A 17,712-nucleotide genomic window follows, 5' to 3' on the forward strand; every position below is an offset into this window, starting at 1 on the left:
GGTTTGAAATGTCCTAAGATCTAAGCTGACCTTTGGTTAATACAAGTTCAAGCTCAGTTACTCAACATTGACTTTGGAGGGAAAGTGAGAACAAAATGTTCCAGAAATTCCTAGCCCTGGGCAATTCAGCCATCCAGGGCTGTAATAAATCACAAAGTAAAAAAGTAATCAATACCTAGTTGTAGAATTAACGTCAAATATACCTTTTTGCCCTATGGAAGTGTATTTCCTACGGAGTGCGCTGGAGTCTGGCCACCACACAGCATTCTCATTCAGCTATGCTTTAATTTCTTTGTATAATAGAAATAACATGTGCCTTTCCTAATTCATAGGTCAAGGTGAAAAGCAAAAGAAGTGAGCTGTGAATGCATTTGTAAAAGATTATTCTTACCAAATGTGAATGTTTAACTTCCCTTAAACATGGCAGTAGGATTGTGCACCGCCCCCACGTTTCCCTTTGAAATGGAATGTCCAACTCTCTCTCACACACACACAAACACAAACGCGCCCTCCAGGGAAAAGCAGTCATGCTAGTTAAAACAAAAATTCACCCGGTATTTTCTCCAGGATCTGGCTGAAGGATACCCCCAATGTTGAATACAGACGAGGTTCCTGGTGTCAGCGACGTGTGGCACCAGAAGTGACAACCCCCACCCCTCACTGCCACCCCCGCTGACGATTGCAGTCCCTGCACTCAAGCTGCAGAAGCAATTCTTTGCCCAGGGCATTTGACCTCGCCAGGCTACACACAAGTCCCCATGCGGCCCGTTTAGCCCGGAGTCCCATAGGTCCCTGCAGGTCCCCGCCTCTGAGAGGGGAGGGTCGTCAGAGCTCACCTCCCCGAGGAGTTCAGTCCTAAATCCCGCCCTCGCCTGCCTTCCCAAAGAAATGGGGTAGCAGTGACACGCGACAGGCGTGTGGCTGGGGGCTTAAAGGACCCGCGCTCTCTAACTGGGGAGGGGTCGGTCTGTGAATTGTCAGTTTTAGGGTGGTAAAGAGTGTTAAAGGTTGAGCCTTAAAAGACTGCAAGAAGGAGGGGTGTCAAACTTAAAAATATAAAAATTATCCATCAGCTAACGTGCCAAGGAGGGAGGTGACCCACGTAGGCACCGCCTGGGGTGTGAAAACAGTGCCCAGAGGCGATCGACAGCACCAGCCTACAGGATGGGGAAAAGGGAGGCCACACAGTGCTATTTAAGCAGGAAATGTGTCAGCAGCGGAGCGAGTCCCGGCTGGCTCTCGGAAGCCAGTGCTTGAACACGGATTGGCAGGCGACCCTGGTGGCTGTCCTAAGCCCGCCGAGGCCAAGACGTGGGTGCGGGGCCAGCGGGTTCCTCATCACTGAAGTCATGGACTTGGCTCTCTCAAACAGGCCAGCATGCAAACGTGGTTTGGCCAAAAAAATAAATAAATAAAAGGGTGGTGGTGCACAATGTGTTTCTTGTTAGGGACTCCAGAGCCGGGCCTCAGGTTTTGCTTTATGTGCCGCATTATAATATTAAGATGTAGTTTAATTCCGGACAAACCCTCCCTTGTTGCTAGCTAGAGAAGACTGGTAATGAATTCCCACAGACACTGTTGGGCAAACAGTGGGCGGCCTGTGCTTTTCACTCGAGCACTGCAATGTACAGAGCAGCAGCGGCTAGGGGCGCGAGGCCGGCAGTGCTTCCCAGGGCCGCCGGACGGGCGGGCACAGCTGCATGGCCGGCCGGACATGCGCGCCTCCCGACCGGCGCAGACTTCACGACGCCAGCCTGCAGCGCTCCCGCCAACACGCTGGCAGCCTGGGATTGTTTTCCAGACCTTATCTCTCACTCAAGTTAATTTTCTTTTTAATTTGGTGACCGGAACAAAAGTAACAGGAAAATCCTTTGTGAAAGCAAAACGCGGCCACTAATCGGTGCACTTCACAGCATTTGTAACTAAATATTTGCTGTGCTGGTGGTTAAATCTACCCCTCCACAAAAATTTCTAAAACTGCTTTCTTTTGACTGGAGCTGAAAGGTGATCTCCCTAAAAGGGGATCAGACCCTTGAAAGCAATCAGATTTAGCATGGAGTTTTACCTGGTGTTCTTAAAATCTCTGGGCAAACAAGACCATGCTGGAAGCCTAGAAGGAATTGTGGAAAAACCAGTGTGTAATGAATATTAAGTCATTTTAGTAGCAGAAGCGCTTTGGTAATGAAATTTATTAACTGTGTGGGACAAGAATTATAAGGTTAGGAAGGTCTTCAAAAAGTACCCAAAGGGAGAAAAATAAACATTCCTTGTTTGCTTTTTGTGGGCTTGCACACTCTCTTCCCTGCTCTTTGCCCCTCACTTAAAGCTGTTTTAAACCCAAATTCGGTTATCTGATTTCAGGGTAAAGGCTCCTTCTTGCCAAAGTATTAAACAAACAAAGCAAAACTTGAACCCTTATATAATCCAGATGCTGTTTCCTCGAAAACCACAATAAACTCTGCTAAACCAGATAACAGAATCAAGAACAGTTGCCCTCCTTTCTGTTCCCTCTTCTCCAGGAAAGATGATAAATAATTGCTATTAACACTCAAAATTGCAGATGAGCACCCTTGAGGGGTCCGGCTGCCATAAACTGTCCGAGAATGTTGGCATCTGGTTCTTAACATGGGACTTTCCCTCAAGATAAACCAGAGACCCAGGAGGCGTTAGTGTCTGCAGGCTGATTTGAAAGTTTCTGGTCTCTTGATCTACTCTGCTGAAATTGCAGCACTGTAAAGGCCACTAAATCTGGACACCCACTTTGTAATGGTAATGAAGTAAATGGCCGGCTCCCCCTCTTGGAGCTGAGAAAGAATTGAGGAGACGCAGGGCTACCAAGAAGGGGAAAGTGGGGCTGGATATTCTTCAGTCTCACAGGGTGTGTGTAGTGGGCTGCTCTGGAAACAAAATATACACTATCTTCAGGGGATCAAGAGGAGCCCTGATACTGTAGTGGAGTACAAGCTGGACTGCTAACTATATGATCAGCAATTCAGATCTACCAGTCACTCTTCAGAAGAAAAATGAGGCTTTCTAATCCTATAAAGACGTATAGCCTCAGACACCCTATACAGGGTCGCTGTGAGTTGGGACACAGCCAACAGCACACAACCACCACCACCTAGGGGCTCAGAAGAGGATGGCAGTGTGTGTGTGTGTGTGTGTGTAAGCTGACATGGGAGGGTATTTTAAAGGTATTTTTAGGAATTCAGTTCAACATCATCCTATACTAGGATCCAAAGGAATAAATAAATCTCATCATCCGCTAAGAAAGTTATCCACTGTACTCTTCTCTTACTCTGAATTCCCAATACCTAATGCCTAGATTGCAAAAATAAGGAAAAGAAAACCGTTTGCTTTGGCAAACTCTAAGCCACATTATGCCTTTTTTCACAAAAGGAAGATTTCTTTCTTCTCCAGCTCTCTCTTTTTTTTTCCTCTTTCTTCTGTTCTTGCTTCCCACAAATAATTCGAAACTTAAGCAACTGGCTGCAGGTGCTCGAAGGCCCTGGAGCAGCCAAGGGCCGAGGTGAGGCTAGAAACTGCCTGGGTCTCACAGGCATTGATCAGCTGGGCGCGCTTGCTGACTGACAGCCTCGGTTGCCATGGCAGCCGCCTGAGCGGCGCCGCGAGGACAAGGCTGGAGGGCGGCGGTGAATGGGCGGCGTCACGCGCCTGGCGCCAGAGAGTCTGCTCCGGGGCTAGTGGCTCCAGCTCCTCCGCGGCCTGGCCCAAGCTCCGCCACCACTGCCGCTGCTGCCAATTCATCACCTGTCAGGGATCACTCAGGGGGTCACAGGCGAAATGGACACAGCTGTGAGAACAAAACCAGGGGGAAGAAAGGAGAGAAATCCCAATTGCGCCAGATGTGCAAAAAGGACCTTGAGAATTCCACTCCCCCTCCAGGCTCCTCCCCGCCTCCTGCCCCCCCACCCCCCATATCTTGCAGGGACCGCAGAGCAGCCTCGGCCCCGCCTGGCGCTCCGGGTCGGAGCTGCTTTTCATTACAGCCCGCAGGGCCTGGACGCAGATGGGAGCCGTGCCGCAGTGCCTGCAACACAGACACTGGAGAAGTGAGGAAGTCCTGAAATGTGAAGGTAACTTCCACAGCAGTAGTTTTTGTTTTTGTTTTTACCATGGGGGGTGTCCTAGTGGGTCAGCCTCTCCAGCCCCCACAGGAAGCCCTTCACACCTTCCCACCATATCCAGATGGAGCAAACCCAGGGTCTTTTCTCCAGCTGGGACCCTTTGAACTTTAGAGGTCTCAAATGCAAACACGCATGTATATATGCCCTTACATCTTTCCCAATGCCTTTTAGCCTCCACAGAAAATGCTCCTACATGATCTCGCCACCCCCACCAGGAAGAAATCATTTTCAAGGCGATTTCGTCTGGGGTTTGTAGAGGCAAACAGTCTGGTCCCTTGGGTGGGTGCATGGGTTGATCACAGGTACCTGGAGAATCAGTGATGTCCAGTTCAACAGAGTCAGACCCATTGTGCTCTGATCTGGCAACTAGCTCCCAAAACTGTCCCTATAGTTAGCAATTTTATGATGTCAGGGTACAACAGTGACCCTGAGAGACGGCACTGTCCCCAGGGGCTTTGCCAGTGCATAAAATTGGCGCCCATGCTGCGCCTCTGGCCAGGCTCAAGGCTGGCCTTGGGACAAGCTGGGGAACGCTCCCATGGCACATAGCCTGTGTCCAGGAATCACAAGTAATTTTCACAGAAGCCCAAAGATGTTTGTTTACATTGGCTATTATTGTAAAATAGTCAAAGTATAACATCATGAACCAAAATAGTGTCAAAACAAAATCTGTTCCACTGTGGCACGTATGTGACAGCAACACATGCACACAAAGAACATCAAAAGGCTCGAACCGTGGGGGGACCCAGGGAGTAAATCACATCCAGCCTTCAGATCTGAAGAGACTCAGCTGATGGGACACTGACAGGGACAGTGACAGTTTGGGGAATCATATTGCCTGTCCCATCTTCAGGACTCCAGTGACTCTGCACGGAAAGTCTGGCTCCTCCAGCGTCCTCACTGTAGTGAGACCAGGCTTCAACCTCAGCACCACCAACAAGCTGCCTTGGAGAGAAACCCCAGGGCTCCTGGACTGTTGCTGGGCCAACAGACTCCGCCACCTTGCCCACCTGCTGAGGAATGAATCATCAAGTGAAGGATTCAAATGCTCTTCATGGAGCTTTGTTTGCATCTCTCCAATTCTGCCCCCTTTTTTACTAGCCAAGGAAGTCACAATTATGACAACAATCCAAAAGATGGATTTAGGAATATTACGTGTTGTGAAATTTTCCAATTGATTGTGTTCTAGAGGACTATGAATTACCAAGCCCAGCTAATTTCTGAAGTCTTCAATTCCGGTAGAATTATGTGTGGATTAACTGAAAAGCATTCAAATAAGAACTGTAAAATTTTTTACATTGAAAGAATTCATTCTTAAATTAGCATTTACAACAACAACCGAAAAAAAAAAGGGGGGGGGGGGAACATTAAAAACCTAAGTTTACTACAGTAGTAGTTCTAAGATCCCAAACTTAATACAAGACAATTGAAAAAAATAGTGTGAGGATGCAGAGCCACAGCTAAAGCTACCCCTGGTCACAAAGCTTTAGAAATAAATACTCAGTGCTAGAATGTGACACCTGAAACAATGATTTGTGCATAATTAGCCACATAAGGGCCGCCTACAAGCGAAGGGCACAGCTGAGCAGCCATTGATGAGCAATGTAAATAGGTTCCAATATGCAAATTCTAATGATTCCCAATTGGTGTTAGGTGTTGGTCATCCACTCCATTCAGACCCATAATGACCCTTATGCACAACAGAATGAAACGACTGGTCCTGTGACATCATCATAATTGTTGTTAGACTTCAGTCCATTGCTGCTGCCACTATGCCAGCACCAACACCGTAACTCAAATACATCAATTCTGATATGGTCTTCCTTACTCATTGTTCAACTTTCATACACATATGTTGTTGTTATGTGCCGCGGAGTTGGTTCCGACTCATAGCGACCCTGTACAGGATTTCCGAGGCTGTAAATCTTTACAGGAACAGAAAGCCTCATCTTTCTCCCGCGGAACAGCTGGTAGTTTTGAACTGCCGACCTTGCGGTTCGCAGCCAGATTCGTAACCACTACACTACCGAAATTCCAATTCATAGGTTCATTTAAAAAGCCCTTCCCTATTTGTGGCACTGTAGGATAAGCATTGGAGTGGTGTAGCTTTGTGAGTTAATGCGCTGGACGGCAAGGTCAGTTTGAACTGTAAGATCAGCAGTTCAAACTCAACAGCTGCTCCTTGGAACCCCTATACAGGGTCTCTGAGTCAGAATCCACAGGACGGCACTTAACAAGAACAACACTAACCACAAAGCCAGTGGTTTGAGCCTACCATATGCACCTTGGGAGAAAGATGAGATTTCCTACTCCCAGAAAGCCTAGGAAACGCTATATAAGGTCGATTATGAGTCAGACTCGACTCCATTGGCACTTAACATTCTTGAAAAGTAGCTCCCAAGTGTCAGGCCTCCTAGAGCTCCTTAGCCATCAGCTGTGTTAAGGCACAGTTTGCACGGAATACTTATTGCTATTTACAATAACTCCTGCTTCTGCTCCTGTCTGTAACTCCCCCCACCCCTACTAAGCCTACCCTTGAATGCACGTTTAAGTCCCTTAAAAACAAAAAGCCTATAGGTTTTAATTTTATAAGACCGAACCCACAACACCATCCTACAAACGTCACTTTTTAGGAGCAAGTTTACTTGCATTTTCACTTTCTTCTGAAATGCTTTCTTTCTTTCTTAATGATATTCCGTGGGTTGCAGTGAAATGAACCTTTCCCTCTGCTATGCTGAACTTCCCGTGTCACTCATTGCTGAAAGAGAGTTCAACAGTACAGAAGGCTCCAAGGGAGCACACTCTTCAGGCAGGTTCTGCAGGTGTCGTGGGATTCCATCCAGCCCCAAGCACTGGTATATGAAAAAATGTATATTTTAATGCCCTGCGTGCCCCTCGGCTAGCGGCTCCCAGCTCCTGCAGACTGGACTCTATTTACCGCCCCAGCTGGCTCCGCCCCGCCCACCCCGCGGGGATTGGCTATGAACGCGGAAGGACCAAGCACTTGCCCCGTTTCCGCACCCACCAATGGGAATGCTCGACCAGCCTGATGGACAAGGCACTTTCTACCAATGAGAACAAAGGGAAGCCCGATTGTGTCGGCTTGATGAGTGCTGATAAAAGCCGCCCCGCCAGACTCACGGCTTCATTCTGAGGCGATCTCACTGCAGAGTAGGGGCAGTTTGGCAGGCGGCGGAGGCTGCTTGAACTCCGAGCTAAATTCGCTTCCTTTTAGTTCATTTTCTCTTTCCACCCACATTTAATATGAAAGCGTTCAGTCCAGTGAGGTCTGTTAGGAAAAACAGCCTTTCGGACCACAATCTGGGTATTTCCCGGAGCAAAACCCCGGTGGACGACCCAATGAGTCTGCTGTACAATATGAACGACTGTTACTCCAAGCTCAAGGAGCTGGTGCCCAGCATCCCCCAGAACAAGAAGGTGAGCAAGATGGAAATCCTGCAGCACGTCATCGACTACATCTTGGACCTGCAGATCGCACTGGATTCGCACCCCACTATTGTCAGCCTTCACCACCAGAGGCCCGGGCAAAACCCGTCCTCCAGGACGCCGCTGACCACTCTCAACACGGACATCAGTATTCTGTCCTTACAGGTAAGTCCTGCCCTCGGACGCTCTCCGCCCCACTGCCCGCTCGCCCTCAGCGATGATCTGAGCTGTCACTAATAGGTTCTTTGTCGAGACGATTGGAGACGGTCATTTGAAGACTAGCTTATTAACTTAATTTTCTTTAAAAATCTGTAGATTGAGCTGTACATAAGATTGCTGCTAAGTGCTGCTAAGTTCTGACATGTTCATGCTGTCTTTGAGTCTGAAATGTAGCCTAAACGTGTGTAATGGAACTTGGTGTTCTATGGGCTACTTTTAAAAAGAGAGAGGGGTATTTTCTCCTTAAGATATCTAACATTTTGTCCTCTTTCTCTTTACAGGCTTCTGAATTCCCGTCAGAGTTAATGTCAAATGACAGCAAAGCACTCTGTGGCTAAGTAAACGGTGAGTGTTTGCTTGTGTCTTCCGCTGGTCGAACTGCCTCTTGGAGTGTTTGTGTGCGCGTGTGCTTCTCATTTGCTTGGGTGAGGATACTTGGATCTGTAAAAATTTGGTTTAGTAAATGAATGTTTACTAAGTTGTATTACACGTAGTACTTTGTCTCACTAGACATGAAGGGGCTGCTGGTTGTGGCTACTTAACATCACAAAACATTGTCCTTTAAAAATAAACAGCGATGCCAATAGCTTACTATGAAGGATGACTGAGGAGAGATGTGTGTTGGCTTCTGTAGTACATTAAGGTCCAGGCTACGTTCTACTATTACTCTGGTACTATGAGGTACTAACCTCCACAGTAATTAATCTTATCACAAATTCCGTAGTGGTCTTCCTTTCCTAAAACTGGAGTCCTCAGGGATTTCAGCTAGTTGAGGATTGCTGCCCTATCCCTTAAACCCTGTGATGTGGGATTCTGCTTTCCCTATCTGTTATGTTAACTAAAGGACTGTTTTCAATCAAATAATTGTTACAAGAAGCAGTCTGGCGCCTCTAAGTACTGCAATTGGAGATCCAAATAAGAGATTGCGAGGTTGGGAAGTTTTTCCCATGAGTCTACGCTATTTTAATGTTTCATTTGCAATGTCCAGGCCGAATATGTGTGTTGCATCTGGAAGCCAGAGTTTGCCCAATCTTTGAGTGTTTGGTTAAATGTTCAAACTGTGGCTTCCCCCTGACGCCAGTCTGCCCGCCTCTGTGCCCTTAGGTTACAGTCTCCTAAACATGCCTTTCTTTCCCAATCTTTTGCAGGTGTTCATGACTGTGTGGTGTTTTTTTGTTTTGTTTTGTTTTGTTTTTTTTGCACAACAACAACAACTCCACAGGATCTTTTAAGGCGCTGAACTTAATATTTCAACCGTTTCACAGGGGAAGACAACAACAAATTGAATGGACCATTAAAATAAAAATGGAAGGAAAACTAAATGATCATCTTCCCCAGGGTCTTCATGAGAATGACCTGGACTGATAATAGTTATTTATGAAAAAGACTTTTCAATGCCCTTTCTGCAGTTGGAAGGATTTCTTTATATACTATTCCCACCATGGGGAGCGAAAACATTAAAATCACAAGGAATTGCCCAATTTAAGCAGACTTTACCTTTTTTCAAAGGTGGAGCGTGAATACCAGAAGGATCCAGTGTTCAGTTACTTAAATGAAGTCTTTTGGTCAGAAATTACATTTTTGACGCAAGCCTACTGAATGCTGTGTATATATTTATATATAAATATATATATATTGAGTGAAACCTTGTGAACTCTTTCATTAGAGTTTTCTTGTATAGTGGGCAGAGATGTATATTTCTGCAAAAAAAAGTGTAATGATGTACTTATTCATGCTAAACTTTTTATAAAAGTTTGGTTGTAAACTTAACCCTTTTATACAAAATAAATCAAGTGTGTTTATTGAATGGTGATTGCCTGCTTCATTTCAGAGGACCAGTGCTTTGATTTTTATTATGCTATGTTATAACTGAACCCAAATAAATACAAGTTCAAATTTATGTAGACTGTATAAAATTATAATAAAACATGTCTGAAGTCAACACCTGCATTTGAAATGATTTTTTAAGTCTCTTTCTCATATCTTGTCTCTTCTTCAACACCTTCTCCCTCATCTCTTCCCTACCTCTTTACCCCCTAAGCCTTGGGCCTAGTGTGTAGGAAAAAAGGACTCTTAATTAAGATTTGTTGCCAGTGCTGACACTTTATAGTAGGTGGAGAACTAAGGCTGCTTTTTAGGAGCATTAACCAAGACCTGGAGGTCCATGAATAGAATTTTCTGAGTTCCGTGCCTTGACTGTAAAACCAGGGTTTGTGGATTAAGACTCTTTAGAGTCCTAGGAAATGGACCATTCAAAATTAAGTTTTGAGTCCAGAAAGACTGCCTATTTTAGTGGGTAGGACTGGAGTAAATGAAACTGCCTGTTAATCCCAATGACTGCAGAATTGATCAGAGCTCTGGTACTGATAACATGTTGCCTGGTTGACGGTCCATTGGAATTAAGTTGTAATACGTCCCTAAACCCTTAAGGCCTTCTTAGTCTTCTCTTTAATTTTCTTCCCCCTGTAACTCTGCCAGGACAGCGACTTTGGCTGGGCCTGCTTTCCAAGATGTTAAATCAGTTCCAACTCATAGTAACACTGTAGGGTTTCCAAAGATCAGCTGGTGGGTTTGAACCACCGAACTAGTGGTTAGCAGTCTAGTGTTTATCCTACGGTGCCACAAGTTGGCTGGCTAAAGTCGCACTTCGTCCATGGCCCACCCTGGGGAAGGAAAGGGACCGGGAGACGGAAGCCCTTTCAAGTTAAAAAAAGTAGCAATTTTGTGGTAAAACTTGACCGCGGCTTTAACATGTTTAATATAGATGTGTTTGGAAAAACTCTAGGGTCGGAGGAGGTTCTGGGAGGCTGGGCCCAAGTGAATGGGAACTGGAGAAGGAAGAGGTTGGACCCGGGCGGGGAAGGCTGTGGGGGCTGTCCCACCTTTGGCAGGTGTTTGGGTGGCGCCACCGTGTCTGCCCAGGCAGCGTTTCCCAGCCCTTGACACCAAATCCATCACCCGCCCAGCACCGGTTATAGTGAACTGGAGGTTTGGGGAGAAGGCTGGCCGCAAGCCCTCAACTCAGACCTCCCGAGTTCAGAGTTCCCAAGCCCAGGAGCTGGGGGCGGGGGCACTGAGTGGGGAGGCCCGAGATGGTCGCTCAGGGGAGACCCAGCTCGAAGCTTCGGGACTCCGGGAACCATCGGCCATTCCCAGACACCAGGCTCCCTCTGCCGGCCGCACCTTCGCAGCCGGAGCAGCAGTGACTTTCTGCGGTGCCAAGACTCGTCCTGGGTTTCTCCAGCCCCAGAGTTGCGGCCCCTGCCCCAGGACCCTACTTTCTGTGGTGCCTCCTGAGGCGGCGCAGTAGATCAAGGGCCTTGGAAGCCTTGCAGGCCTTAGGAAGGGACTGCTCTGGACATTGAAAGCACGTTGCCCTAATCCACCGGCGGTTGTGAGTCAAATGGGACCCTTGAATGAACACGGGCTTTGATCTCGAAAAGCTTACGTAATGGTATTCATGTTAATAATCATACACTCAGAGGGAAGTGGCGTGGGGTGGGGGTGGGGGGCTCTGGCTGCGGCACTTGGGTGGGAAACCAGCCCCGGGCCAACCTGGAACACGAAGTTCATCTCATCGCTGATAATCTTTTTCGAATTGTTAAAGTTCTAGCCACCTGTTGTCCCCCACCAGAGTTGTGCCATCCTTCAGTGAACCGTTATCCCCCACGGAAGACAGAGTCCCTAGCAGGGGGAGGGCTGGAAACACAAGGAATAAGGCGTTGCTTCCCCCATCCTTCCCTGGCTCTAATTGGGGGGGGGGGGCAGTGGAAGGGGGACTGGCGGGCGTAGCAGCAACCAGCCGCTCCGACTGCCCTCCTCAATCTCTGTGGCACCTAAGGCTGTTTGATGTAGTGGAGCCAGACGTGGTTTGCTTGGATGGGAGTGAGGGGGTCTCTCTCTGATGGAGGGTCCACAAGGCCTTTAGCCAAATGTGGGACAGCATGGCGAGGGCAGGTTCTTTCTAGTTTCTGCATGGTCACTGAAAGTAAGGACCTATCTACAGTATTTTGACAACGACCCAAAGTTAAAGCATCAAAGTACAGGCTGCACCTTTTGGAGTAGGGACTTTCTGAGACTTAGCACGGCTCTTGGGAGGCTGCTTTAGGAGGGCGGCACGGCTGGTGGAGGCCGAGCGCCACCCTCTGGTTCAAAAGAAGAAAGCGGCTCACGAACTGGAACGTTCATCAGGGAGTAAACACGAGGGAAATAGTCTTTAAAAAACGAGTGATCCTTTAGTTTAAGAGTGTGCCGGGGAAGATAGAGTCCCCACTGAATTTTTTTCATCTTGTATAGATGGGTCTGGTGAAAAGAGATGGGGATAAGATTCTTATGATTCAATAGTGAATAATTGTTATTATGACTGGTTGCAACTGTCACAATTGTAAAGGTAGAAGTTTTTAAACAAAAACGGGGGAGTCGTTAATCTTACAATCCAGAAACAGAGGACCCTAGGGAAAAAGAGCACAAGCTGAATGGGAGACCTTCTAGAGAAGCAGCGACACCAGAGATGAAGGCAGAGATGGGGACATGGAGAGAGGGAGCACCTGAGGACTCTAACTTCATAGGAAGAGAGGATCTGAGAGCTGGTGGCCAGGAGGCAGACTTGTAGAATGTGCCCTTTGTTTGTTTAAATTATTATATATGCCTGCGTGTTTAAAAAAAAAGCTAAAATGAATAGAGAGAAATACTGTTAACTGATGGTACATGGAGGAGATATATTATAATCATTGTGATGAAACAAAGTATATGATTTGTTGAATGTAAAACTGATGATCTGCCCTATAAACTTTCACTCAATTCACAATAAAAACTTTTTAAAAAAAATGGAATAACAACTTGGTAAATGTTCTGGATCTGCACTGTTAAATGATTTTGTAATTAGCACCCAAAGTCAATTCTTTCCCCATACTTAACGTTTAATAAAGTTCATTTATTTAAGAAAAAATTAATGATAACATGAAATATCATGCCTCTAGCACTTACACTGCTTTAGCACAATCGTTTACATATATGGATCCCATTTCATTTTTACTCCATAACGTAAATACTTTTGGAGATTAGCGCCTACATTCACTCTATTAGATGCTAGCCTGTACTTAAAAAAAAATTTTTTTTAATGTATCAGATATTAAAGAGCTTTCTGATTGAATTGTGAAGCAAAATGCTTTCCATTCTTTCTTCCCACCTTTTTAAAAAACTGTTTAATAACATTAACCAAGACCTCTAATGTTATGTTAAAGAAGAGGTAAAAGTGAGCATCTTTATCTTATTCTAGATCTTAAGGTTGTTGTTTCTCACCATCCAGTCGATTCTGACTCTTGGTGACCCATGTGCAGAGTAGAAGTGCTCTATAGGTTTCTCAGGACTGAAAGTAAAGTTATCATTTAAATTTAAATTTACTGAAAGTAAAGTAAATTTAAATTTACTGAAAATAAAGTTATCATTTAAATTTCCTTTCAGTTAGGCATTAAATAAGAGATTCTAATAAAAAAGGTTGGGAAATAATATACCGTAAGAGAATAAGCTCACAAAATGACAAGAAAGAAGCCAAATAACTATAAAGTCTGTAAAGAATGACTGAAATAACTAAAGAATTTAAAGAATAAATTAAAAGTATAAGATACTATAAATAAAAAGAAAAAACAGGTTTGAAACTAAAACAGATGTACTAAGTATGCCATAAAAACCCACTGTCATCAAATTAATTTTGGATTATTGCAACCCAACAGAGGGGTTTAGAGACTGTAAATCTTTACAGGAGTGAAAAGACAGTCTCATCTTTCTCCTGAAGAGGTCTAGTGAGTTTACCACCAACCTTGTGGTTAGCAGCCCAACACCTAACACATGGCACCACCAAAAATTAAGAACTCATTGAAAAAGTTAAAATCCGGATTAAAAATTACTTAAGAGAAAATTAATGAACTGAGAAGTGGTTCTGATCTGGTAGCATAATGGTTACGAATTGGACTATGAACCTCAAGATCAGCAGTTCGAAACTACCAGCTGTCCCGTGGGAGAAAGATGAGGCTTTCTGCTCCCGTAAAGATTTACAACCTCGGAAACCCTGTACGGGGTCGCTATGAGTTGGAACCGACTCCTCGGCACATAACAACAACAACATAGCACAGAATAATAAACATATATTAAATATGAAATCTAGGTATGAGGCATTGAAGATAAAATTAAAGGGTCTAATATGTAATCCCAACTTTACAAAAGGTTATAAGGAGACTGATCACAGTAAACAAGCACTTAAACTTATATATTAGGCATGTCTGTTCTCAAAAGCCTTTAGTTAAGCTTATATGCCACACATATAAAAACAGAGGCAAAAAAGTCCAGCGAAGCAATTAAAAATAAGCAAAAGAAACAGTAATACTACTTAAATTACTAATTTACACTGAAAACTCTATAAATAAATCATCCAGAAAAGGTAATAAATTGACTTTTAAACACACAAGATGATCAGTATCAGATGGGCAAAACTTTGGCAATATACTTTCTTGACAAGACTGAGGATGACATAAAATGGTACCACCCTGCTGTTGTTAAGTGCCATCAAGTCAGTTCCAACTCACAGCGACGCTATATAGGGTTTCTGAGGCTGTGAACCTTTGTAGGAGCAGAAAGCCTCATCTTTCTGCCCAGAGAGTCTGGTGGGCTTGAATTGCTGACCTTGTTGTTCATAGTCCAGTGCTTATCCTACAGAGCCACCACATTCCCTGTTACAAGTCCTAGGTAGAGGAATTTGGCAATATCTAGCAAAATCACAGAAGTTTTTGTCTGTTTGTTTTTAATACAGCTGTCCCACTCCTAAAAATCTATCCCAAAGTTACCTGGAAAAAATATGAAATAATGCATGTATTATGTTGATAAAGTTGGTATTATTTTTTAAAGCAAATGATTGGAAACAACCCAAATGTCATTCAGTAGGGGAATGGTTGAAAAATTCATAGTACATCCATAGTGATTCACCTGTTAGAGGACTATTTATACCTTGATATGGGATTCCCAGGATATTATTTCAAGTGGAACAAAGCATAGTAGCCTCCATCCCTCCACATTGAGGGCCTTCTTCTCCATGCGCCCAAAAGCCCGCCTGCCGCCCCCCACAGAAACACTCTGATTACTTGCAGTCTTTCCACAGATGAGGCCAGTGTCCAGGGTACTGGCTCCTCATGTAACTCAGGCTTATGCCAAAGATGTAAAATTTGGCACAGACAGCTGAGTCCTAATGCTTCAAGGTGTAGACCTTTTAATCGATGCTGTAGTGGTTATTATGGGACCAAAGGGAAGAACTGTGATTATTGAACAGAATTGGGGAAACCCCAAAATAACAAAAGATGGTGTGATTGTTGTTACGTCCATTGACTGAAAGGATCAGTACAAAAATACTGGGGCCAACCTTGTACCTGATGTTGCCAACAACACAAAGGAAGAGGCTGGGGATGGCAACACCCCTGCTACTGTATTGGCATGCTGTGTTGCCAAGGAAGATTTCAAGAAGATTAGCAAAGGTGCTAATCCTGTGGAAATCAGGAGCTGTGTGTTATTATAGCTCTTAATGCTCTAATTGCTGAACTTAAGAAGGCTTCTAAACCTGTGGCAACTCCTGAAGAAATTTTGTTTACTTATTCTCAAGTTGCTATAATTTCTGCAAATGAAAACAAAGAAATTGGCACCATTGTTTCTGATGCCATAAACAAGGTTGGAAGAAAGGGTGTCATCACAGTAAAAGATGGAAAAACCTTGAATGGTGAGCTAGAAATTATTGAAAGGCATGAAATTTGACTGAGGCTAAAAGTTGGTCTTCGGGTTGTAGCCATTAAAGCTTCCGGTTTGGGTGACAGTAGAAAGAACTGTTTAAAGACATGGCTATCGTTACTGGTGGTACAGTATTTGGAGGAGGAGAATTAACACTAAATCTTGAAGATGTTCGGTCTAATGACTTAGGCAAAGTTGGAGATGTCATTCTGACCAAAGATTATACCCTGCTCTTGAAAAGGTGACAAAACTCAAATTGAAACATGTATTCAAGAAATCGTTGAGCAATTAGACATCACAACTAGTGATTTTACATCTTTGGCATAAGCCCATGTTAGATGAGGAGCCGTTTTATATTCTCTAGTTGTGATGTCTAATTGCTGTACGTCTGGCAAAAGTTTCACAGGGAGTACCTGTGCTAAACGTTGGTGGGACAAATGATATGGAATGGAATGAAAAGAAAGAGCATTCCAGATGACCTCATGCAAGACAAGCTGCTGTTGAAGAGGGCATTGTTCTTGGAGGTGGCTGTGCTCTGCCTTGGACTCACTAACTCCAGCAAATGAAGATAAAAGAAAATTGGTATAGAAATTATTAAAGGAACACTCAAATTCCATCCTATGACTATTGCTAAGAATGCACATGTTGAAAGATAATAGATAGTTGAGAAAAGTATGCAGAGTTCTTCAGAAGTTGATTATGATGCTATGCTTGGAGATTTTTGTCATTACGGTAGAAAAAGGAATCATTGATCCAGCCAAGGTTGTAAGAGCTGCTTTATTGGAGGCTGCTGGAGTGACCTCCCTGTTAACCACAGCACAAGTTGTAGTCACAGAAATTCCCAAAGAAGAGAAGGACCCTGGCATGGGCAGAATGAGTGGATTGGGAGGTGGTATCGGAGATATGGCAGGTGGCATGTTCTAATTCGTAGAATAGTGCTTTACCATTTATCAATAAACTGTGACAAAGCTGAAGGCAGTGTCCCCACCAATAACGTCAGAAAAGTCATTTAATCAGAAGGAAATGTCTGAAGAAAAGGCTGGCTGATGTTTAAGAAAATCACTTATAACCATCAGTTACTAGTTTCAGCTGACACTATATGATGGTTTACTGTTGTCATTGCCCATGCCTACAGATCATTTGAAGTGTGGCGCTGTGGGTTAATGCACTGACTGCAAAGTCAATTTAAGCTGCTCCTCGGAAACCCTATGCAGGGTCACTATGGGTTGGAATTGACTCTATGGCACTTAACAACAATAATAACAACACAAATAATTTCTTTTGTATTTTTGAGTAAAAAGACACTTGTATATTCTTGATACTGGGTGCAAGAGCCAGTACCAATGTATTCCTTTCAACGCTGAGTCAGTTCTGACTCATAGCGACCCCATATAGGGTTTCTGAGGAGCGACTGATGAATTTGAACTGCCGACGTTGGGGTCCAAACCAGACTTGAAGTCGAGTGCTTATTCTATGGTGCCACACCAGGACTCCCATCATTAGATGAGAAGTAAAGAAGCAGCCTTTCTGTGGAGAGTAGGAATCATTGTGATTCTGTGACCTCTGTGTAATAAAAACTTGTTTAAAGTAAATAACAAAAAACCCTTTATAGGATTTCCAAGGAATGGTTGGTGGGTTTGAACCACTGACCTTTCGGTTAGTCCAGTTCTTATCCTACAGCACCACACTTGCAAAATGATGATTTTCTAATTCTAGACTTTTTAATGAGTATCTGAAATACAGTTAATACTAGAAAGGCAGAATAAGTGCTTACCTATTTCTCTTTATTTATCATTTAGAATGAATCGGTGTCCTAGAAACCTTCATTAGTCCAAAGAGCTTTATTATATATTTGTCTCCCTTTCAGTTTTAGTTCTATGCCCTATCCTAGATCGAGACTCAGACATTTCTCCAAGGAACCCTGGTTTCTTTGAGTGGTGAACGGTTTAGAAATCATAAACTGGATGTAGAGGTTGATTATTACTACTGACTGTCTCGGCTTTCAGTCATTTCCAGTGCAAAGCTAGAGAAATATGTTTGTTTGTTTTTAAGCAAAACATGAGTTTAAATTGATATTTTCACTTTAAATATAAGATTTCAGGGCTTTTATTTCCTTATATTTTTTATCTCA

The 17,712-nt window shown here is 44.2% G+C and overlaps 1 protein-coding gene and 1 pseudogene across 1 annotated transcript; both read left to right on the forward strand.

Annotated features, from left to right (window-relative positions):
* The first annotated feature begins 7,225 nt into the window (after positions 1-7,225).
* LOC102828797 (DNA-binding protein inhibitor ID-2-like) lies at positions 7,226-9,756 on the forward strand. The gene is made up of 3 exons (XM_006863978.1): positions 7,226-7,760; positions 8,096-8,159; positions 8,963-9,756. Exons 1-2 carry the CDS (start codon positions 7,413-7,415, stop codon positions 8,150-8,152), a joined length of 405 nt encoding a protein of 134 aa, XP_006864040.1. The 5' UTR covers positions 7,226-7,412; the 3' UTR covers positions 8,153-8,159; positions 8,963-9,756.
* An 879-nt stretch (positions 9,757-10,635) lies between these two features.
* On the forward strand, positions 10,636-16,505 carry LOC102819888 (annotated as a pseudogene).
* The last annotated feature ends 1,207 nt before the right edge of the window (positions 16,506-17,712 follow it).

Source organism: Chrysochloris asiatica, unplaced genomic scaffold, assembly GCF_000296735.1.
Source record: "Chrysochloris asiatica unplaced genomic scaffold, ChrAsi1.0 scaffold00058, whole genome shotgun sequence".
NCBI classification, from domain to species: Eukaryota; Metazoa; Chordata; class Mammalia; order Afrosoricida; family Chrysochloridae; genus Chrysochloris; species Chrysochloris asiatica.

Coding starts and splice junctions, on each gene's coding strand:
- LOC102828797 (XM_006863978.1), top strand. CDS start 7,413: ATGAAAGCGTTCAGTCCAGTGAGGTCTGTTAGGAAAAACAGCCTTTCG. Junction 7,761..8,095: donor TCAGTATTCTGTCCTTACAG/GTAAGTCCTGCC, acceptor TTCTCTTTACAG/GCTTCTGAATTCCCGTCAGA.